This window comes from Hirundo rustica, chromosome 19 (genome assembly GCF_015227805.2).
Source record: "Hirundo rustica isolate bHirRus1 chromosome 19, bHirRus1.pri.v3, whole genome shotgun sequence".
NCBI classification, from domain to species: domain Eukaryota; kingdom Metazoa; phylum Chordata; class Aves; order Passeriformes; family Hirundinidae; genus Hirundo; species Hirundo rustica.
In genome coordinates this window covers 10420853-10443190 of record NC_053468.1, presented here as the reverse complement: position 1 = coordinate 10443190, position 22338 = coordinate 10420853, and the positions used below count along the sequence as shown (strand labels likewise).

The 22338-nt window shown below is 63.5% G+C and overlaps 1 protein-coding gene across 15 annotated transcripts in view; it reads left to right on the top strand.

The window, feature by feature from the left end:
• Positions 1-5310: 5310 nt before the first annotated feature.
• The window catches only part of ELN (elastin), a 30869-nt gene continuing 13841 nt past the window's right edge, over positions 5311-22338 (top strand). For 3 of the 15 annotated variants that reach the window (XM_040082789.2, XM_040082787.2, XM_040082774.2), the window contains exons 1-21: positions 5311-5463; positions 11540-11593; positions 12030-12056; positions 12263-12295; positions 13674-13718; positions 14267-14359; positions 14719-14778; positions 14882-14947; positions 15030-15077; positions 15962-16033; positions 16233-16259; positions 16467-16538; positions 19134-19160; positions 19557-19622; positions 19897-19941; positions 20090-20170; positions 20260-20310; positions 20946-21050; positions 21134-21175; positions 21756-21893; positions 21977-22018. In XM_040082789.2, the coding sequence (XP_039938723.1) occupies positions 5385-5463; positions 11540-11593; positions 12030-12056; positions 12263-12295; positions 13674-13718; positions 14267-14359; positions 14719-14778; positions 14882-14947; positions 15030-15077; positions 15962-16033; positions 16233-16259; positions 16467-16538; positions 19134-19160; positions 19557-19622; positions 19897-19941; positions 20090-20170; positions 20260-20310; positions 20946-21050; positions 21134-21175; positions 21756-21893; positions 21977-22018 (1273 nt within the window). In that variant the 5' untranslated portion in view covers positions 5311-5384. The other 12 variants (XM_040082775.2, XM_040082776.2, XM_040082778.2 and 9 more) reach the window with 12 other exon arrangements.

Below are 22338 nucleotides of genomic sequence, written 5' to 3'. Positions count from 1 at the left end.
AGGATTTAGGTTGGAATGGCTGCCTGGAGGTCCCCAGCCCAGCCCCAGAGCGAGTGAGCACTCCAAAGCCGGGTCAGGCTGCTCGGGGCCATGTCCAGGCATGTTTTGAACACGTCCAAGGATGGAGATCCCGTCCCATGGCTGCACCACTTCCAACACAATCCCAACTTCATGGGCCACATCCACGGCTCTTCCCAGCACACGGAGAGCTGGTTATCCATGAGGGAAGGGCAGAGGGTGAGAGAGGCAAAGCCTGCAGAGAAGGCACTGCCACGAATATTGCTGTGACCAAGGCAAGGAGAGCTGGGGCAGGGCTTGCAGCCAAGTGTGGCCTGCAGTGAGGGGGTCACAGATACAGGAGAGATACAGGGGGCCAGGGCGGGGCAGAACCAGGCACCAGGTGGAAAGACAGAAAAGGAGACCAACTTGGAGGGACAGGAGAAGGATGGGTTACCAAGGAGGAGATATGGATCTGCTCCTGGTTGTTCATGCCCAGCAGAAAACAGAAACCTGGGATGGGGCTGGGGAAGGTGTCTCCCCTTCTTCTCATGAGGAGACTCCAATGACAAGCACTCCCAAGAGATCTCAGGTGGCTCTCTGGTGCTGGAAGGGTGATCCTGTTTCTGTTGGTCATGTCAAGGAAGAGAATCCCCCCATGGCCCTGGGCTGCTGCTCCAGCCCTGCTCCCTCCAAACAGCATCCTTGTGTTGGCAAAACCTCTTCCCATAACAACTGTGGGAAGAGACTGCTAGGGAAAGAGGAGCTCATGGAAAGTTAAGGAAAGGCGAGGTACAGATGGGATCACAAGAGCCTTCAGATCCAACAGACAATGGGATCTGGCAGGGAGGGGCTGCCTGAGCCCCCTCTGGTCCCCAAACAGCCCCTGCAGAGCTGGCAATGCTCCTCCTGCCATGACAAACACCCCAGCACCAAGTGTACAGGGACAGCTGGGAAAATCTAATCCTGGAATTGGCCAGGGTCAGGCTGGACAGAGCTTGAAACAACCTGGGATAGTGGGGGCAAGGGGTTTGGAACCAGATGATGTTTAAGGTCCCTTCCACACAGGCCATTCCATGGTTCTGTGATTCTAACCTAGGATCCTGCCCGTGACACTGGAATAAGGCTGTGGTGGCTTCCAGCCTCACAGAGAGGACAGGGTGGCTCCCTGGCTGCCCCAGATGTGTGCCACATGGGTGTCCTGTGGGGCGGTGGCGTGGGCTGTGCATGGGGTCAAATGTTCCCCCAGAGAAGGTGCCGGGGGATGCAATGGGATGCACAGAGGAGGGAGAGATGGAGACCCCATTCCCAGACCACGCTCAGAGCACCCTGAGATCCCTGGTGTTTTAACATCAGGAGAGCCACAGGGACAACACTGGGTGACAACACCTCTGAGTGGGGCACTTGGCAAAATAAAAGGGCTTCACTTGCTGAAAATAAAGCTGAGCAGAGACTTGCCCTGATTGCCAGGTACCACAGAGCCCTGTCTGTGCCTCACAATCTTCCTGCCCCAAGTCCTAGGAGGATTTTCTCTGGGATGTCTCACGGATGTGTCCTTTCCAGACACTCTCTGGTTTGGAGCTTCCTTTCTACAGCATATCCAGGGGCGATGATCTGTTGGCCAACAGTTAACAGTGATGAACCACGGCAGGAAAACCAAAGGATGGTCAGCACAGCAAGAGGCAGCTCCCCTGTCCCTTCACCGCCTTCACCACCTTCCTGGCACACCCCAAACAAGGAGCATTTCCTCAGCAGAGACACGGGAAGAATGAAAACCTGGGGGCCTCACGGTCGCGGTGAGTTTGGCTGTTCCAAAGCCACGTACCAGCCTCAGCTTCTCAGGGACGGTGACGAGGCCGCTCGGGGCGTGTGACCTGCCCCTTGCACATACCTTTCCTTTGAGCGCATCCGGCGCAGGCACCGCAAAGCCCCGGCACTCCCCGCCGGTGCCGTTTCCTATGACAACGCCGTCAACAGCGCTCGGGGCGGGCTTGGGGTCCGGGGGCCGGGCAGGTGTGGGTCTCCTCGTAGCTATGGCAAAGGGGTGTTTACTTCTGTGTTTTGCACGTCAGTGTTACCCCCGGGACAGCTCCCCGCGCGTGTCACAGCAGCGTAAGGCTCTTCGGCATTTCCCCCAGCAGCTATGTCAGCGTTTGGGGGAGCTGTGTGTAACCTGCACCTGCCACCGACCGGCTGCATCCATCCTTCCCGGAGCTGTCACGGCTCCCAGGACCCCCTATGCTGGTACAGGCTGCGGCTGCAGGTGCTCTTGCTGCAGCCCTGGTCGTGGCTTTTCTCACCCCGATATTGCACGATGCAGCAACCCCCCTTTTTCCGCACGGGCCCCGCTGTGGGAAGCTTTTCCTGTCTTGCCCCTTTCCCGTCAGAGCGTGCCCGTCTCTGTGCCTTCCCCGCAGCTCCGACACTTTGCAGGCTCGGGGGAATGCTCCCGGCCCATCCCCGCGGGCGGCTCTCGGAGCGCTCGGGCCAAATCACAAAGGGTTTGGATCCCGTTCCCCGGCGCGAGTGCCAGGGGCGGGGAGATCTTGCCTCACATCTATTCTTTCTAGGTACAAAACACGCATTCAAAAGTCAGAGCGGTTTCCCTGGCAAGGGCTGGGAGCTGCTCGGAGCCGGCCAGCTGCCCCAGTTCTGATTCCCAGCGAGGCCGCTTTCCCAGCCCCGCTCTCTGCGTGTTTTGCAGACGCTCGCATCGAGGGTGCATCACCCTGCCAGCCGCGCCCGGGGGGCTGCATCCCGCGGGCCGCATCACAGCCCCGAGGCTGCCGGAGCCGCTGCAAAGCTGCCGGACCCCGCATCCATCTGCTCCCGCGTCGCTCCTCTGGAGCGGGGAGCTCGTGTTTAACGACCGCGTGTGTTTTCGCTCAAGCATTACATCACCTGGCAACGCCAGCGGGACTGACGGACGGATGGACGGACGGGGCCAGCCCGGCTGCGCTGTCCCTGTCGATGCTAGTCCCCTGTCCCGTGCCCCATGTCCCCAGCTCGCAGCCCTTTGCCCTGTGCAGGTGAAGAGATAATCCACCTCCATGCACAGCCCGCCGAGGGGCTCACGCACAGCCCCCTTCCCCATCTCCTTGACGTGTCCCAGAGCCGGGCGTGGAGGGCAAAACGCTCCGTAATTTCCACCTCCCGGAATTCCTGCGGCCGTAGCCATCAGCACTTTCCCTAAAATAAAGTGGAAGCTGAGATAAGCCAGACAGGCAGGCTCCGCAGGGCCGGTCCCGAGCGCGGATTGAGCTCACACTTCTTTAAGTGGGCGGCCAGGTCGGGCCTTCGCACCTCGCAGCCGGAGAGGAACCGGGTGGATTTGCTGATAATTGGCTGCCAATTTCCGCAGCGGTGCAAAGAGCGTGGGGAATCGGGTGAATGATGACAGGGAGCCCTGCAGGAAGGGGGTGCAGACGCGGCATTTCCGTGCACGTGCTCCCACTCCCAGCACCTTGGGGCGTGAGGAGTCAGGTACTGGGGTAAGCAGCATCTCAAACCCTTGGCACACGGGGACAGGGCAGTGTTGGACCTGCCGTGGAGAGGGTGGTTTTGCATTCCTCGCCCTTCATCCACACAGCGGATTCTAATTCACATCCGCACAGATTCTCCCCTTCTACTCTGGCTCAGCTGCAGTGTTCTAGCCACTTCTGGGGTCCCCAGCATAAGAAGGACATGAACCTGCTGGAGTAAGTCCAAAGGAGTCCACAGAAGTGCTCCAAGGGCTGGAGCCCCTCTGCTCTGGAGCCAGGCTGAGAGAGCTGGGGGTGCTCACCTGGAGAGGAGAAGCTCCAGAGAGAGCTCAGAGCCACTGCCAGGGCCTAAAGGGGCTCCAGGAGAGCTGGAGAGGGACTGGGGACAAGGGATGGAGGGACAGGATGAGGGCAATGGCTTCACATTGACAGAGGGGAGTGAGAGAGTAGATGTTTGGAAGAAATTTTTCCCTGTGAGGTGGTGAGAAATTCTTTCCTGTGAGGGTGGGGAGGCACAAGGTTGCCCAAAGAAGCTGTGGCTGCCCCTTGGATCCCTGGCAGTGCCCAAGGCCAGTTTAGATAGGGGTTGGAGCAACCTGGGACGGCAGAAGGTGTCCCTGCCTGTGGCAGGAAGGTCAAACAGGATGGTCTTGAAGGTCCCTTCCAATTCAAACCATTCCATGATCCTGTGACTGATCCCACCATTTAACTCGCTGCCACCCCAGCTGCTCCCCAGGCTCTGTCCAGAGACACCCCCCGAAAAGGGGGATGAGGAATTCAGTGGGGACACGCAGGGCCCGGGTTTGGACTTGGAGCTGATGGAACTCGGAGCCCCTGAAGGGGCTGGGAGCAGCTCAGCTGCCAGACCCCCCTCATCCCTGGCTCTGGGGGTCGCGGGGACCGCGAGTCCATCACGAGTCCCCGCCGGACCTGGCGCTGCGTGTCCCCAGGGCACCCCTGGCCGGGAGGGACCCCCGGGGCCCGGCAGCACGTTTTCCTGCAAAATGCCCGGTTTTCCAGTCCTGCCGGCGGCCGCACACCCCGCGCCCGCCACCTAACGGCCACCGCCGGCGGACACCGGCATCGGCACCGGGATTGGCACCGGCATCCGGAACCGGCGCTGGGATCGGGACACTGGCACCGGAACGCGGGCATCGGGCACCGGTACCAGGATCCGGGCACCGGTATCTGGCACCGGGATCCGAGCACTGGGCAACGGTACCGATACCGGCACCGAGATCCGGACTCCGCACACGGGGCACTGGCACCGGGCACGGTACCGGCCATCGGGCCGATCCCTTCCCTCGCGCCCCGCGGCTGGAGCTGCACCCCCCAAATTCCCGTCTGCACCCCCGGACACCCCCGTCCCTTCACCCCGCCGATCCCCACCTGCCCCCCAGTCCCCCTTCGGGCCGATGCCACCCGGGGTGCGAACCCCCCCGATGTCATCCGGGATGCGAGACCACTCAGGTGCCAGTCGCGGTGCGACACACCTCCGTCATGCTAAACCCCCGTGGTCCCCATGCCGGTGGGCGCAGTCCGCAGTCCCCCCGTCCTCCCCCACCGCCTGCCTTGGCAGCTCCCCCCCTCTTCCAGCTTTTTTGGCAGAGACGCGCCGGCTTGGAGAGAGCAGCGAGGAATTAAAAAAAAAAAAAAAAAAAAAAAAAAAAAAGGGGGAAAGGAAAAAACCCTCCCCGAGCAGCCAGCCCAACCGGCGGGAGAGGCTCGTGTGTGTTTGGCCTTTCCTCATGACGTAGTGTCCTGTGCCTCTCCCCCCCTCTCCCTCTCCTTTTCCCCTCCCTCCTCACCCCCCTCCCCTTCCCCTCGCATCCTTGGGAGCCACAATTAAGCAGCTCTGGGATAAAACACACAGCCCGCGGGAGCACGGGGGCATTGCTTCAAGACATGGCAAGGCAGGCAGCTGCACCCCTCCTCCCCGGAGTCCTCCTCCTCCTCTCCATCCTCCCGGCTACTCAGCAAGGAGGTAAGGAACGAAAGGCTCCTTCTCGTACCCCGGCCAGCGCTCCAGTCCCGGGGAGACCCTCCGCGAGCACCGGGGCTGCGACACCCCCACCCTCCGGGCACCCCTCGCCTGCCCCTCGCCTGTCCCGGCTGCCCAGTCCCGAGCAGGGACAGTCACCCGCCTTGCCCCGCCTTGGGGACATCCCCGAGGGTGGGTGGGCAGGCGCCCGGGTGCCACCTCCGCCGAGGGCTCTTTGCTCCCCAAACCGACGGGTGGTTTGTGCCGTGCCCGGGTGGGATGGGATGTCCCCGAGGGCGGTGGCACGGGCCGGTCGGTAACGGCACCGCTGCAACGAGCACTTGTCAGGGGGAAGCTGCGAGGCGTGTCCTGGTGACAGGCTTGGGGACACCAGAGGTTTGGGGACGTGAGAGACTTGCGGACATGAGAGGTTTGGTTTTGAGAGGCTAAGGAATATGAGAGGCTTGCAGGCACCAAAGGCTCAGGAACACGCAGACAGGACACCAGGGTCGGCCACCTAACTCCCATGGGATTTAGAAGTGCGAGGGACCGGGGGAGGCGGCAGCTGTCACCCCGCGGTGCGATGGCAGCGGGAGCTGAGGGCGGAGGGTGGGTGGCAGCATCCCGCAGTCGTTGTGTGCGAGCTGCCGCTCAGTGTGTGGCCGTGACAGCCCCGGGGCTGCTGCAGCTGCAGAGCGGCGCGACCCACCCGAACGGCAGGCTGGGGGTGCCGGGGGCCCTCGCACCGCCCTCATCGCCCTTGTGCCACCAGCGTCGGGTCCCTGTCCCAGCGCGGTCCCAGGGCCGCGTGACAACCCAGACCACGCACACGCAGGTGCGGCACACGCGGCCGGGGCGGGGAGGTGACAGCCAGCGCAGGGGTCTGTGTCCCGGCCGTGTGACACATGCCCGGTGACCAGCCCCTGTCTCGGGGTCGGACTGGGAGCTGAACTGCCACCCAGGCGGGGAGAGCAGCTGAGCACAGATTCAGAGCCGCCACTGCAGTGGCCAAACTGGGCAGAGGGCTTTGAGGAGGCGACAGCACCACCAGGGAGGGGACAATAACCTCTGGAGAGCTGGGTGGTTGTGCCAAGGAGAGCGTGCGATGGGCACAGCCACCATCGGCCATGGGGTCAGTGCCCGGGCTGTCATGTGGGGCTTGTAGGACAGAGAGGATTGAGGACCAGAGGAAAGGAGGAAAGATACCACAGGCAATGCCAGGGCTGGGTGGGCACCAGGGCAGCCACAGGATGGACCACCTGTCACCAAGGGCCGAGCTCCATCTGCTCATGGCCTGCAGCTCATGGACCCAGCCTTGGGCTGGCTGACCCTGGCTGTGCAGGCAGTGGGACTCCAGAGCCTGGGAAGTGGAGCTGCTGTCGATGCCTAATCCTGCTCAGGGTACTGGATGGGATGTGCTCAGTCCCAGGCATTGGCCATCCCTGGTGGTGAGAGAGATGTGGCTTGCTGATCCAGACTGGCTTTGTTCTGATCATTCAAGCCCTGGCCAGCTGGGACAGTTGCTGGAGGATTTTGGAGCCCTGAGACCCTGCAGCAGCTCCTGAGCAGTTTGAGACTGTTGGCCCTACTCTGGGCCCTGGCTCAGTCTCCAGGGTTGTTTGCTAGTTTGGGAAGCAGCTCACAGAGGAGGTGACCTCACCCTGGAGATGGCCCCAGTGCTGGTAGAACACAGGAGAAGGCTCTCCCATGGAGGACTGGGCAGTGTCTCTGCAGCCCGGCATGCCAGCCCTTGGGGACAGAGCTGGCACAGAGTCATGGTGGCATGGTGAAGGGGGATCCCAGGGGTGCTGGAGACAATCAGGGCCACGTCCTCCAGCACAGGCTGCGTGTGCAGCTCCAAATCAGCCTGCCAGGAGAGGGAACCCTGAGACATCCCAGGGTTGAGGGCTTTACACCCAGACTGTCACCTCAGAGCTGTGCCTGTCACCTCAGGGCACTCAGGAAACCCCCAGCAGCAGGTGTCAGGATCAGCCCCTGAGGATCTGCCCCTGGGGAGCAGAGCCGTGCTGGCACCATGGGGACCTGCAGAGCCGGACACATGTCACTGCAGGGGGAAGGTGCCGTGATTCCCTAAAGGTCCCAAGTGCAGCCTATCCCAGCATGTCGAGCAGGGCATCCATCCCTCAGCGTTCCATCCATTCCTCAGCGCTTCCTGTGTGGAGCACAGGCGATCTGGCAGTGACACCCTCAGAGGAGACAAGAGGGACCCTGGGGAGGTCCCAGCCCTTCAGGCTCTGGGCCCACGGGGAGCAGCTCGGGTGGGTGCAGAGGGGCAGGCACTGGGTGTGCTGGCACCCAGCCTGGGGACCCTCTGAGGACACCCAGAGTCCCCGGGGTGGGGCTGGGATGGCATCGCCCCTTCGCAGCTGGAGCCTGGCCTGCTGGGGCTGCTCCCTCCCCTCACAACTGGCAGGGTGCAGCTCGTCCGCCAGCGCTCGGAGATGAAAGCTGGAGCCTCAGGGGGGCTGGAGAGGAGCCAGGCCCCGGCAGCAGCCCCCCCGCTCCCCCCGAGCTGCTACCAGCGAGCTCGGCCTGGGATGCAGCACAGCTTCAAAGTCGCTTGGAGACTGAATGTTTCCATAACTTTCTCCCAAGAAAAAGAAAACAGCGGAATAAGGGAAGAGGGGCAATGGTGGTTTCGCACTGAGGCTCCTCGGGGAGCGGGTGCCCACGGGCGCAGAGAGGGGGTCAGGTATGAGGCTGTCCTGTGGTGGATTCTCCATCCTGGTCTTGGTCTCAAAACCAATGGAATAGAGAAATCCTCTGCATTTCTGGCTTGTGAAGGGAGCTGCAAGCAGTGGTGCAGATAGAAATGGTGCAGCTGATCCAAACGGGATCGGAAGCAGCTCTGGCAGCAGAACAGCATGGATATCCACACCTGTGGATGGAGCTTTGGGGGGAAAACGTCCCATTCCCATAAACAAGGAGACTCCACACCAGACCCTGAGCACCTCCATGGCTCACACCCTGACACAGCTGGGGCTGCACAAGTGGCTGCAAATTCTCTGGCTCCTGGATTGAGAAACCATCCCTGGGGTGGGATGCGGGCTCACAGCCAGCCCAGCCCAGGAGACAGGCTGGGAGCCCAGGAAAATCCCCTTCCCATGGTACTGGCAGGCTCAGAGCAGAGGCAGCAGAGAGCTCCTTCAGCGCTGGGAAGCTGCTGACTCAGTCTCCCCTTCCCTGATGTGCCAAGGGAATGGGTGGAGAGGACAACTGGGAGCACACAGACCCCAAACTGGGCCGGAATCTGCTGGTCCTGAGGGTGGGCAAGGACAGAGATGGCCAGAGAGCAATGGCCAGAGCCCAGGGCAGTCATGGTGTCTCCAGTGTGTGGGTTGTCACCAACACCTGTGCTTGGTGCTGCTGCCAGGGGGAGGGACTGGAGATGCTGGAGGGATGTGGAGAGACCCCCTGGCAGTGCCTGCACCAGGGAACAGCCCTGAGCTGGCTTCTGGGGGAGCAGCATGTGGAGGAGCGTCCAGGGCAGTGCAGATCTGGCCGTGCCTGGCAGCAGACCGGGTCAGGAAGAGCTCCTGAGGGAAAGGTTTGTCCCCACCAAAGCCACTTGGCACTACAAGCTGGCCATCCATCCCACTGTCTTCAGGCCATCCCGTCTCCTGCCAGGCCTTGCTGACCTGCCCACCCTGATCTGGGCAAGGAGACGGCAGATGGACCAGCACAGCCTCTGCAACCCTCCTGAATGTGCCAAGGCACAGAGCCCTGTCTCTGGGATGGCGCCTGGGGGGTGCCTGGGGAGGGGGCAATGACAGTGTCACCACACTGGGACCCTCCTGGCAGGACCCCCGGTGCCCCAGGACAGTGGTGATGATGATAAAGGGCTGAGTTTGGCAGCTGTGGATGTGGGCAGGGCACACCTGGACATTTCCGTGGTCCCCACACTGGGGGGATGCTGTGAGAAATACCTGTCCCAGCTTCCTTGGGAGTCTCCATCAGGCAGCACGGGCACAGGGTGACAGAGGGGCAGGGGAGGTGAGCCCGGGTCCCCCATTGTTCCTCCAGCACCAGGGACCTTGCCTGGTTTTGGGGGGCTGAGGCTGCGCACTGTGATGGGGGCTGAGCATCCCCTCGCGGGTGGGGACAGTCCCTGGCTGTGCCCCGCGTGTCCCTGGCCAGGGCCGGCACTGGCTCCCAGCGGCGGCGGGGCTGGGAGGGAGAACCGGCCGTGTGCGGACGCTTGGAGTTTGTTTGGAAACAAAGCAGAAGTTGGAGCTGTATTTATCCAGGCTGGGGGGTGCTGGGGGCGGGGAATGTGCCGGGAAAAGGAGCCGTTCTGTCATCCCCTGGCCGGGAAAAGGAGCTGCTCTGCAACCCGCTGGCCGGGGCCAGGCCGGGCCGTGCCAGAGGGCTGAGCGCGCGTCCCCTCCTGTCCGAGGGACACCGCTGGAACCTCGGGACGGGCTGTGGGGGGCACGGGCCCGGCCCCGCTCTCTGGGGTTGTGTGATGAGTCCTGGCACGGCTCCTCCCCCTGCATGCTGCATCCCCAGGGATGTCCTGTCCTGCCACTGAGCGTCCCAAGATCTCCTGTGCCTGCACAGCGCGGCACTCCCGTCACACACTGGGGTGTCCTGACAGCCTGGTGCATCCCTGTGGGGCACCGGGCCTCCCTGCCAGGTACCAAGAATGGAAGGGACACATCAGCAGGGCCCAGGGGACGCCCCCATCGCTGCCTCCGGTGGGGCACAGTGCGGGGGACGCCCCCCCAGAGTTTGCCCCACATCCGCGATGGAGATGTGCAGCACAATGCGCTCTACCGTGCTGTGCCAGCCCTGCCACCTGCCTGTCCCCCCTGGGCGCTGGCACTGCCCGGCCCCTGGGCATCGCCCAGCCCGTGGTGGTGCTGCCAGGGCCGTGCCACTGCATGCACCCACCTCCCGGGCTGCTGGGGAGGTCCTCACGTCCCACTGCAGGTCCTCAGGTCCCAGCAACACCCCCATAGGGTCTCCAGTGCCCGTGCCCCCTGAAGTCTCTCCTCTGTGGCAGCGCAGGCAGCAGGGCTGGCTGCAGCTTCCCATGGGGACTGTGGCCTCGGCAGCACCCCACACCCTCCTGGCAGTGCCCCCACACCCTCCTGGCAGTGCCCCACACCCTCCTGGCAGTGCCCCACACCCTCCTGGCAGTGCCCCCACACCCTCCTGGCAGTGCCCCCACACCCTCCTGGCAGCCCCCCTGCCTGGCTCTGCCTTGCAAACCCCACCACAACCCCTGTGCCGCTGCCAGAAGAGGAGCTTCCCTCTGCACTGCAGCCCTCTCGTGTTTCCAACCCACCTGCAAGTCCCCAGGCTGCCCACGGCCCTGATGGAGCCGGGGGGCCAGCGGGGGGTGGCAGCCTGGTGGCCTGAAGCAGACATGCCCCTGCCAGCATCCAAACCAGCCAAAACACCTTGTTGTGGCCTCTTGAGCATGAGCTGAGATGCCCTGGAAAGCGCTGGCGCCTGGGTGTTGACCTCAGTGTCACACAGACAGGCAGAGGGACACGGGGGGGTTCCATGGCTCTCAGCAGTGTCCCCTCAGTCTGTCACCCCAGTCCCACTGGCCGGAGCTGGCTCTTCCTGTTGTCACCTCAGCAGACAGGACACATCCAAGGATCCTTGGGGCAGGCCCAGAGGATGCTCAGGCATGGCTGGGACCAGCAGGGACTGTGGGGATGGACGGGGACAGCCCCACGTCAGTGGCCGTGCCTGGAGCCACCCCCTAGGGCCACGGGAAGCTGGAGGTGATGGAGACAGCCCTGCCTGTGGGAGGGGGCAGGAGCTGGGAAGCAGAGCTGGACAGCAGCCAGCCCCTTGTCCCTCCCTCCTTCCCATGCAGGGCCAGGCCCCGCTGATGCCCCCACTGAGGTGCCACGCCTGGGTCCCAGCTGGGGCCCCTCCGAGCCCTGTCACCGCTGTCACCCTGAGCAAAGAGGGATGCAAGGCAGATCGATCTCCACATCCCAACTCCTCTGCAGGCAGCAGCAGGGGAACCAGGAGGAGACCCCCACCCCCCTGCCTTGGACCTCTGGAGGGATTTTAACAAAGGTCTCTTCTCTTGCAGGGGTTCCTGGTGCTATCCCGGGAGGAGGAGTCCCCGGAGGAGGCTTTTTCCCAGGTAAGGGGGCATCACCCTGTCTGCAAGGATGGGCAGGTGCCTGGGGGGTCCTTGAACGCCTTTGAGACACCATGGAAGGCTGAGGACCTGCCAGCCAGGATCAGGTGACATGAGGATGCCCTGTCTGGCTGATCAGCACGGACTCAACATCAGCCCCATGGTGTGGGGACATGACTGGGTGGCAGTGCCAGGTTTACCCTGCGGGGCCCATAGCCCAGGGCTGGCACCCACATCCTGCCCAGCCCTGGCCTCAGGAGGTGCTCAGAGATCATAGCCTGTCCCCAGAGCTTCAGCCAAAATCCCGAGGACATCCCAGGGGGGCTGGCCCATCCCCTGACACCCGTGTGACCCTCTCCACCTCCCGAGGGACCCCCGGGAGCCTGGATGGGTGCTGGGAGATCCCAGGGCAGCGCTCAGACTGTGCCCTTGCTTGCAGGTGCTGGAGTTGGGGGTTTGGGAGCAGGTGAGTGCTGGGACCCCCTGCCAGGCTGTGCTGGGCTCAGGAGAGGGGCAGATCTGCCTTGTTTGGGCAGGGGATCTGCCACCAGGCTGGCCCTGTCCCACATGTTCCCCTGCCTGAGGCTGGCCCTGTCCCACGTGTCCCCCTGCCCGGGGATGCTCGGAGGGAGGACGGCTCTGACCCCTCTCCCTCTGCTCACTCTCCCCTAGGACTCGGGGCTGCAGGAAAGCCTCCTAAACCAGGTAAGAGGCTTTTCCCCGGCTCTCACCACCTCCAGGCACGCCGCACATTTCCCAGCCACTGCCGCCCTCGCGCTGCTACCCCGTGGCCAAGGGGGACCCGCGCTGGCCAGGGCACAGCCAGCCCTGCCCTGCCACACTAATCCTGCCACAGCCTCCAGGAGCCTCCCTCCCACACCCCGCTTCGGCGCTGCCCTCTGCGGGTGCTTGCTGCCTGTAAAGCTGCGCCACAGCTGCGGGAGGAGATGCAAAGCCGGGAGCCAGAGCCCCAGTGGGAAGCTGGCAGCGCCTCCACCTGCCCGCCATCGGGGCCAAGCAGCTTTTGCAGGGGCTCCTGCAGCCCACGCTGGGCTTTGCCTGGCCTAGGGCTGCTGGGGAGGAGAGAGGGGAGATGCTGGCAGGAGGATGCACAGCTGGAGAAGGCACAGCTGGAGGGCACAGAGCCTGGGGCAGCAGGGACTGAGTGTGCAACATCTGGGGCCAAGGGAAATCATGGAATCATAGAATGGCTTGAGCTGGAAGGGACCTTAAAGGTCATCCAGTTCCACCCAGTGCCATGGCAGGGACAACTTCCACTGTCCTGGGGTGCCCCAAGCCCTGTCCAACCTGGCCTTGGACACCGCCAGGGATCCAGGGGCAGCCACAGCTTCCCTTGGCACCCTGTGCCCAGGTCTCACCACCTCCAGAGCAGAGAATTTCCTCCTGCTTTGAGCCTAAACCTCTCCTCTTTTGGTTCAAACCATTCCCCCTTGTCCTGGCACTCTCTGCCCGGTGCCTGTTGATCCCCATGGAGAGATGTGCTTCAGGCAGACCCTGGGGTCCGCTCCGTGCCCACCCTAGGGGTGGTTCTCCCCGCTGTGCCCAGGGCAGGGGCACCCCGCACCCCCGGCCCCCCGAGCCGGCCCGGCTGCGCAGTGGGAGCCGCAGCCCGAGGCGGGGGCCAGCAGCCTCCGTTTGCTCAGATTTCAGCTCGTGGAAAGAAAAACAAGGCCCTTTCTTTCGGCGTAATTAAAACCAAACGCGGGGCGGCCGCGAAGGCCCAGCCGGAGCGGTGTCCGCGCCCGGAGCCAGCGGCACTGGAATTTGCGCCTGGAGGGAGCGAGGGCTGATGAGCCCCAGATGTTGGAAGGCAGCGCTGGCCGGAGACCCAGGGACTCATTCCTCAGCCATAAACATTTTGGTTCCGTCCCGCTGCGGCCCGGCAGGGTGGGGGGTGGGTGAGGCAGAAGGGACGGGATGGAGGACCCGAGTGCTGGCAAGGACATTTGTCACCCGTCCCTGTGCCAGTCCCTGCGCTGTTTGCCCATCGTCACGGTGCCACAGGGACTCCTCTGTCCCTCTGGGCCTGGCCACCCCCCACCTCACCCCGCTTCTCTTTCAGGGGTCGGAGGACTTGGGGGATTGGGCCCCCTTGGCCTGCAGCCAGGTGAGCACCGACCGCTGTCCACCCCTGCTCCGGGCCATGCCCGGGGCGATGTCCCCAGAGAGCCACCCGCCTTGGGGACAGCACACCCCTTGCCCCCATCTCCAGAGCTCTCCAGAGCGCGCTGGGTGGGTCCCATGTGGGCTGTGTGCCCTTCCCAGACCTGAGGGACTGCAGCCACCCAAAGGGCAGCCCTGAGGTCCCCCAGCACGATGACATCAACCACAGTGGGGTGACCCTGCAGGAGAGGAGGCACCTGGGGTCCCTGCAGGGCCAGCAGCAGAGGGACAGTGCCTGCAGGGGGTCAGCCAGGGGCTTCAGGGGTGTCAGCACCCGCTGCAGGGGCGTCAGGTGCTCTGTGTGCCAGCCGGGATGGGGATGGGAGCACCAGTTTGGGGAACGCAGGACAGGGCGGCGCCTGCTAATGCCACCTCGCCCAGCCTAACGCCAGCCCCGGCAGTGCCACGCAGCCGCCTGTGCCCACCGCGAGGGCAGGACACCCTCTTGGCAGCTGTTCTGAGGGGTGCTGATGCTGGTTGTTCTCCCCACAGGTGCTGCGGGTCTGTTCCCCGGAGCTGCCTTTCCCGGGGGGGTGTTCCCGGGAGCCGCCTCGGCCGCGGCGCTCAAGGCTGCTGCAAAAGCTGGTGAGTGCTGGGGGCGGGGGGGGATCTGGGCAAAGCCACTCCCGGTGTCCCCTGGGAGTCTGGGCCAGGACAGATTCCTCCTGGAGCCGGGGCTGCAGGCAGGAGCGGATGCTCTCTCGGAGGGACCCAGGCGAGGGGGAGCTGGCCAAAGCTGAGCCCCCAGGATTAGAGAGCGCAGAGCTGACTGGTCCCTGTGCCCAATATGGGGGGGACACACACCCCGGGGCTGCCTCAGGGTGTCCCCTTCACCTCCCAAGGGCCGTGCTGAGCTCATTATCCCTTCTCCGGCACCGTGCCGGCCAGCCGCAGCCCAGCGGTGGCACCTCCCCTTGGTACACCGCTCTTCCCAATGCCCCCAGGTGCTGGCATTGGAGGCGTGGGTGGAATTGGTGGTCCTGGTGGCCTCGGGGTCTCCACAGGTAGGAAATACCCCTCGATCCCAGCAGAGCCAAGCCTGGGACAGAGCTGTCCCCGGGGTGGGCAGGAGCCGGGCGGGGGCTCAGGGGTCTCTGCTGCCCGCAGGTGCCGTGGTACCGGGCGCGGTGCAGCCCGGCCTTGGCGCGGCAGGGAAGCCCCCTAAAATACCAGGTAGGTGACGGCCCCGGAGTCGGGGCCGGGGCGGGGAGCGACTCCATCCGGCCCCTCATCCCTGAATCTCTTCTGCCTGCAGGTGCTGGGATTCCTGGAGCTTTTCCGGGCGGCGTGCTCCCCGGCGCAGGTGAGCTGGGGGTCCCCACCCCACCGTCAGCACCCCATCCTCCAAGGGATCCCCGCCCATGCCAGCACGCCCCGTGGGGGGAGCACCCTGCCCTGCCGCCCTCCCGCTGCTCCCTGCAGCTTCCAAACCCCTTGGCTGAGGTCACAGTGACATTTCCACCGTGCCAAAGGCATGAGGGGACCTGACACCTCCGTCCCGTGCCGAGCTTGGCGGGAGCAGGCAGCACCAGCGCTAGGAGAGGAGCTGGCACAGCCGCCAGGGCTGGCGGCGTGGGAAGGAGAGGGAGGAGGTGGCGGGAGAGAGGAATTCCTCAGTGCAAAGTAATTTGGGGGAGGAAAACTTGTGAAAACAAGATGTTTCGACACTGTCCGGAGTGTGTTGCTGGTCAGGAATGTCTTTTCCATGTCTGAAAACGCTCGAGTTATAATGAAAGACATTCATAAAAAGGGGGAAAAAGAACCCCAAACCAAAAGGAAACTCAAAACCCAAAAATCCGACCCAAACGACCGCAAGGCCAAAACACTGTCTGCTGCCCCTGGAGGGCTGGAGAGCCCTGTCTGGCCCCAGGCCACTGAGCATCACCAGGGCACTGAGCACTCCCCAGGTCTGGCTGGAGCTTTGCTGTCGCCAGTGGAACCCCTCCTGAGCGCCTTGTTCCTGCAGGCTCCGAGTCTGTTCCATAGGCAGCTCCAGGCCTGGGGCAAACCTCTCCTGGCAGCTGGAGGTGTAGGCAGCTGGCACAGGGCTGTCCCAGCAAGCCCCCGAGGGTGAGGGTGCCCTGGGTGACAAGAGATGGGTGACAGGGATTTGGAAACTGGGTGTGGGAGTTTTGGGTACCAGTAACATCCCGAGGCCCCAGCTCACCCCTCTGGTCTCTGCTCCAGGTGTTCGCTTCCCTGGCGTGGGGGTGCTGCCTGGAGTCCCCACTGGAGCTGGAGTCAAGCCTAAAGCCCCAGGTAGGTCCCCTCAATCCCTTTGGAATGCTGGGGTGGGTTCAGGGCTGGCTCCAGCTCGGCCCCTCAGCCCATCCTTTGGGATCACAGCCCTACAGGGCACTTGGCAGTGAAGTCCACCTACGGCTGAATCCACTTAGGTTAATTTGGGCCTCTGGCAGCAGCTCAGGGCTCACACAGGTGTCTTTGTGTTTCCTTTTAGGAGCTGGAGCCTTTGGAGGAATCCCTGGTGAGTGTCCCATCTCTCTTGCCTGTCCTTCTCTTCCTTCCCAAGCCTGTTCCTCACAGCCATGGTCTCCCCACATCAGAAGATGCCTCAGGGCTTCTCAAGCCACCCACTCTCCTCTGCCGGGGTGCTCTGGGGCACTCCCCTCCCTCCAGGACCGGTGGCAGCCGTGGCGCGGGCTCCAGGTGAGAGTCTGCTGTTGGTTTGCAGGACTGGGAGGTTTTGGAGGTCAGCAGCCCGGTGTCCCTCTGGGGTATCCCATCAAAGCTCCTAAGCTCCCAGGTAAGCTCCACAGCCAGCAGAGTGGCTTTACTGTGGGTGAAGGATCCCCAGCAGTGGCAGAAGGACCCGCCGTTCCCCGGGGCTGAGGCACGGTGCTCACAGGTCCCCTGGACCTGGCAGTGCCTGTGCTGGCCCTGGCACAGCAGGACAGAGCCGGGGGCTCTGCTGTGCCCTGCCTGTGGCAGCCCCTGGGCAGCTGCTGGGGTGATGCCCCCAGCTCATGTGGACGATGCTGTGCCTCTCTCCAGCTGTTGTGAGGTAGGAAGGACCATGTTCTGGGGACATGCTCTGGGCTAGGCCACCCTGGGATGTCCTTGCCAGCTCCTGCTGGCACAAGGCACAGCCCTTGCAGGGACAGTCTGGTTTCTGTGGCTCCTGGGGTTGGGCTGGGCATTTACCTGGGCCAGGTGTCCTGGCTCAAGGAGCTGTAGCTGAGGCCATCTGGAGGCTCCAGGCAGGTCTTCCTCCCCGCTGTCCACCTGGATGGGGCTCAGCCCCAGCCCGGGTCAGCCTGGGGGAGCTCACCCCTTTCCTAGCCTGGGCTGCTCTGGACACCTTCCTCTCCCAGCTGTGGTGCCAGGTCTGCCTGTCCCTGGGCAGCCATGCCCACGGAGGGACAGTGGCGGGTTCTGTGCCTTCCAGGGGCCATGCTGCCACCTGACTGCTCCCCAGTGCATCCCGTGGAAGAGGGCAGCCACACCTGGGCAGGGCCCCCGTCCCTGGGGAGCTGGGGAGTGCGTTGGAGATCTGCAAGCATTGCACTCAAACAAGTTGCTGGAGGCAAGAGAGCCTCGGTGAGAGGAGCCCACCCCAGGCAGCACATCTGAGCCCAGCACGCTCCAGCCCTGCTCCAGCCCCAGCAGCTCTGCTGGCTTCCCCCCAGCAGGGCCTGTGGCCACAAGCAGTGGCAGGGATCCCAGGCCCGCTCTGGTTTCCTGCAGTGGAGCAGAGTTAGGATCCTTAAGGAGACTCGGCCCTGCCACCAGCAGATCCCATCTGGGTCCCCAGGACAGGGACCAGGATAGTGGGGGTGTCTCCAGACTTTCCTGGGGTGCTGGGGGATGCCAGTTTGTCACCTCTGAGGGCTCAGGGCTGGCAGGGCAAGGACAGACTGTACTGCTGGCTGTGGAGGCTGTTGTCTTGGTGCTGCAGGTGGATCCAGGGCTGCCACATGTGGGGTATCCCCTGCACTGTCCCTGCTGCAGTAGGTCTGGTTGAGAGGGGATTAGGGGACAGTGGGACAAATAATTTTCAGTGGAAAATCATCTCTTTAGATGACTTGTTCCTGTGCTGTCCCCACTCAGGAGGTAGCCCTGGGGTCACTCACCTTGCTGGGTGGGTTCAGAGGTTCAGTCTGGGCCCATTGATGCTGTAGGGATGGGGATTACTCCCCAGTGTCCATCTGTGCTTGGGTGACACCAGTCTGTGCGCAGCCCTTCCAGTGTGTGCACCGACCTGAGCCGCCCTGGCAGTGCTGGTGACGTTCCCATGGGCACAGTCCCAGGGCAGGGGCTGCCTTCCCATCCAGCTGGGGATGGTGGGGAGCTGCACTTGGACCCGGCAAAACCCTTGGAGACCCAAGGCTTGGACTTCTGGTCCTTGGAGTCACCTCCATGTGTGTCAGCCCTTTCCTAGCTTTAGGGTGAGCAAGGTGCTGCTGATAAGGTGCCCCTGGATGGGCAAGGGTGGCCTTCAAGGTGGGAGACACCTGGCACAGCTGACTGTTAGCCTCTGCCTGCCAGCACTGTGCTGGTGTGGGACCCATGGGATAGCTCAGCAGGATGGAAGGAAATCTGGTCCCCACATGCTGGCTCCTGGGTGGGGATGCTGTCCAGTGCTCGAGGAGATGCTGTGCCATGAGTAATTGCATCCTGGCTGCAGGCAGCCACATCCCTGCCCATGGCCCCCTTGCTGGAGGCACCCCCCACCCTGCGTGCAGCTCGAGGTGTCCCCCCCAGGAATGTGGCAGCCCGTGGCCTCGGGCTGCTGCCAGCAGTGATGGGAGCTGGGAGCTGCTGGCTGCCAAGGCCACGGTCCCCGCTGAGTCAGGGGCATCCCCGCGCCAGTCCGAGCGCTGGGATCCAGCTCTTTCGCAAGGAGACACTTCCCTGGCCGTGACGTTCCAGCTCATAATCCCTCCCCATCCATGTGCACCGACCTCCTAACGAGGTCACGTTTCAGCCGAGGCTCCCAAGCCCTGATTCCAATTAAAACCTTTCCTTTGGAGCTGGCCGGGGTGTAGCCAGCTGGGTACAGCTCTTGCTGCGAGGCTCCCGCGGGACCCCTCCCATGGGAGGCTCCTGCAGAACCAGCTTCAGGCACCACAGCCCTCGGCCAGGGCTCAGAGGGGGCGGCTCTTTCAGTCACTGCTTCCAAGGTGAGGGAGAACAGCATCTCCTGGGTCTGCTCCACCACGGGGGTTTGTATCCCAGAGGATTCATTGTCACAGTGGACGGAGCCCCCGGGCTGGTGCTGCACAGCCCTGGCAGAGCGGGGCCACGCCGTGGGGCAGAGGGGACAGGGCCAGCAGCAGGCAGGTGCTAACCTCCTCTATCTCTCCCTCTCTCTCTCCCTCTCCTCTCCTCTCGTCCCCAGGTGGCTATGGACTGCCCTACACCAATGGTAAGCTGCCCCGTGGTGAGTGCTTGTGTTCTCACTCCTTGTGGCTCCACTGGCTGCCACCGTCACCTCGTGGCTACCGACCCTGGGGGTGGCGTGAGGGATATCCCGTTCCCAGGGTGAGGTGGTTCCTTGGGGACCTTGCGCCTTGCCCACGGTGGCTGTGGACCAGCCTGGGAACTCAACTCTCCTGGCGTCCCTGGGAGCTGTTAATCTGTCCTGAGCCACTCCAGCTCTAGATAGGGATGTTTGAACTGGGATCTCAAGCGGGGAGGAGCTAGCTTTGGCATCCTCCCGCATCCTCTGGCGCCAGAGGGAAGAGAGCCATCAGGAGCTGCTCCGTCTGTCTCGTTGTCCTTCCCCTGGCTGGTGCCTGACCTGGCTGTGTTGTGTTTGCAGGCCTCAGGGCTGCCGGGATAGGAGCCGGCCTCCTGGCAGGAAAGGCAGGATACCCCACTGGGACAGGTACGCTCCGACCCTGCAGCCCCAGGGTGGGGACTGGCACGGGCATGGCAGAGACCGTGCACCCTGTCACCTCGCTGGCCCCTGGCTGGGTGTTGGGCACTGCCGGGCTGTCCGGGGACTGCAGGGACAGCCCGAAGGGGAGCAGCAGCTCCCACAGGAGAAGGGGACAGATGTTGGCAGGAGTGCCCGGTCCCCAGGGTCCCCGTGGGGTGGGGGAGCTGAGGTGGGAATGGTCTCAGGACCTCTGTGGCTCGGTGCCCGTGTCCCTCCGCAGGGGTCGGAGCACAGGCGGCAGCAGCTAAGGCAGCAGCGAAACTTGGTGCGTCGCCCTCTGTGGCACAAATACCACCCATCTCCCCAGGAGGGAGCCGCTCTCTCCCCTTCCCTCCCTCCCAGCCCCGGGGGGTTGTGTCCCCGTGTCCCCCTGTCCCCGCATCACCGGCTGACCGCGCTGTCCCCTGCGGCAGGAGCCGGTGTCTTGCCCGGGGTTGGAGGCATCCCGGGGGTCGCACCCGGTGTCGGCGTCGGCGGTGTCCCAGGAGTTGGAGGTGAGGCGCTGAGAGGGCTCTGCCCTGGGGCTCGCAGAGGGTCTCCTCCCGTTATCCTACATCCTGACTCTCTCCCGCTCTCCCCGCAGTTGGAGGACCGGCAGCAGCGGCAAAGGCAGCGGCAAAGGCAGGAGCTTTTGGTGAGTTTCTGCTGCCTTGGACGGATCTCGGGACAGGGAAGAGCCAGGGGCTGTGTGACTCCACAGCTGCCCCAGCAGCCCCTATCCCATCCTCTGGGGTGCTCTACCTGCCCCCTGCTCCAGTGGCTTTGGCTGGTGGGCACCTCGGGACGCAGCAACCTGGCATGGGGCAGCGCATGCCCATCACATGCGGTCTCTCCATGAGGTGTGGGTTTGCTGTGCTAGGTGCCAGCGGGGTGGCCGGTGACGTGGTGTCTGTGCTGAGCTGTCCTTCCCTAGTGAGGGATGCTTCTGGTGATGGCAGATCTCTGCTGCTCCCCTCCTTGGATGTTCCATGGGAGAAATGAGAGGAGCAAATCACATATTCAGGGAAAATGTGCCAGCGCTGTGGCAGCTGGGATGCATAGCCACAGCCCTGGGGGACCTTGGGAGTTGCCAACATCCTGGGTGGCCAGGACACTGATGGGTGTTGGGAGACGGGAATCAAATTCCCAGGTGCATCCCAGGTTCCCTGAGGAGCTGCTTTAGGATGAGTGAGGTGGCCAGGACACTCCTGAGACCATGTGACAGACTGTGTCCCCACCAGTGGGAAAGTGTGTGTTTGTATGGGGTCTGATTACTCTGCTTCCATCCAGGTGCAGGGGCAGTGCCCGGAGTCGGAGGTGTCCCTGGCTTGTTACCCGGTGTCGGAGCTGTCCCCGGGGCAGTGCCTGGTGTTGGAGGTGTCCCTGGGGTGGCAGGTGACTGTTCCAGGAGCCCTGTCCCCACGGCCAGGCTCTGTGGGGCCGTGGTGGCTGAGGGTCCCTGTTTCCCTTGTCCCCAGGAGTGCCGTCGGCAGCAGCAGCAGCAAAGGCAGCTAAGTTCGGTACGTGCTGCGCGGGACCCCAGCCCCTGGCCCCTGCCCACCCTGACACGTGGGGGGTGCCTGGGCACGGGGTGTCCCCTGGGATCACTGCTGAGGGGGAGGGGGGAATGCTCAGCCCAGCTCTTGGCTGCTCTTCCTGGGCCTGGCTCCATCTCTCAGGCAGGAGCTTCTCCCTCTCCAGGGTTTCTCCAAGCTGCCTTTTGGAAGTGAACAATGAGCCCCAGCTGATAGCATTAGATTTAACCAAATTCTTGCATTATGTACCAAATTCATTTTCCAGCATCTGATCTGTTGCAGAATCTGGTGCCCAAAGCCTCAGTGTTGCTGCCATTAGGGCAGAGATTCCTACCAGAGGGGCCCCTGCCCAGGATCACTGTCCTCCAACAACTTGCTGGGGGTCAGAAACACATCCGACTGGGTCTAGCAATCCCTGCCCTGCCCTGCCTTTCTGGGCTCTCTCCTGGATGAGGCCGTGGAAGCCCTACTCTCCAGGGCACGATGATGAGACAGAGCCATGGCAGGTGCCACTCTGAGCTCCTGCTGCAGCCAGCTCTGACTTGTCCCCTCTTGTTCCCGGCAGGTGCTGGTGTTCCTGGTGTGGGTGTGGGCGGCGTCCCCGGCCTCGTGCCCGGAGTCGGAGCTGTCCCCGGGGCGGTGCCCGGTGTCGGAGCTGTCCCTGGCTTGGTACCTGGCGTTGGAGCTGTCCCTGGGGTGGCAGGTGACTGTTCCAGGAGCCCTGTCCCCACGGCCAGGCTCTGTGGGGCCGTGGTGGCTGAGGGTCCCTGTTTCCCTTGTCCCCAGGAGTGCCGTCGGCAGCAGCAGCAGCAAAGGCAGCTAAGTTCGGTACGTGCTGCGCGGGACCCCAGCCCCTGGCCCCTGCCCACCCTGACACGCGGGGGGTGCCTGGGCACGGGGTGTCCCCTGGGATCACTGCTGAGGGGGAATGGGGAATGCTCAGCCCAGCTCTTGGCTGCTCCTCCTGGGCCTGGCTCCATCTCTAAGGCAGGACCTCATCCCTCTCCAGGGTTTCTCCAGGCTGCCTTTTGGAGGTGAACAATGAGCCCCAATTCATGGCCTTGGACTCATCTGAATTCCTGGATTTTGTGCAAAATCTGTTTTCCAGCAGCAGACCTGACACAAAATCTGGTGCTGAAGCCTCATTG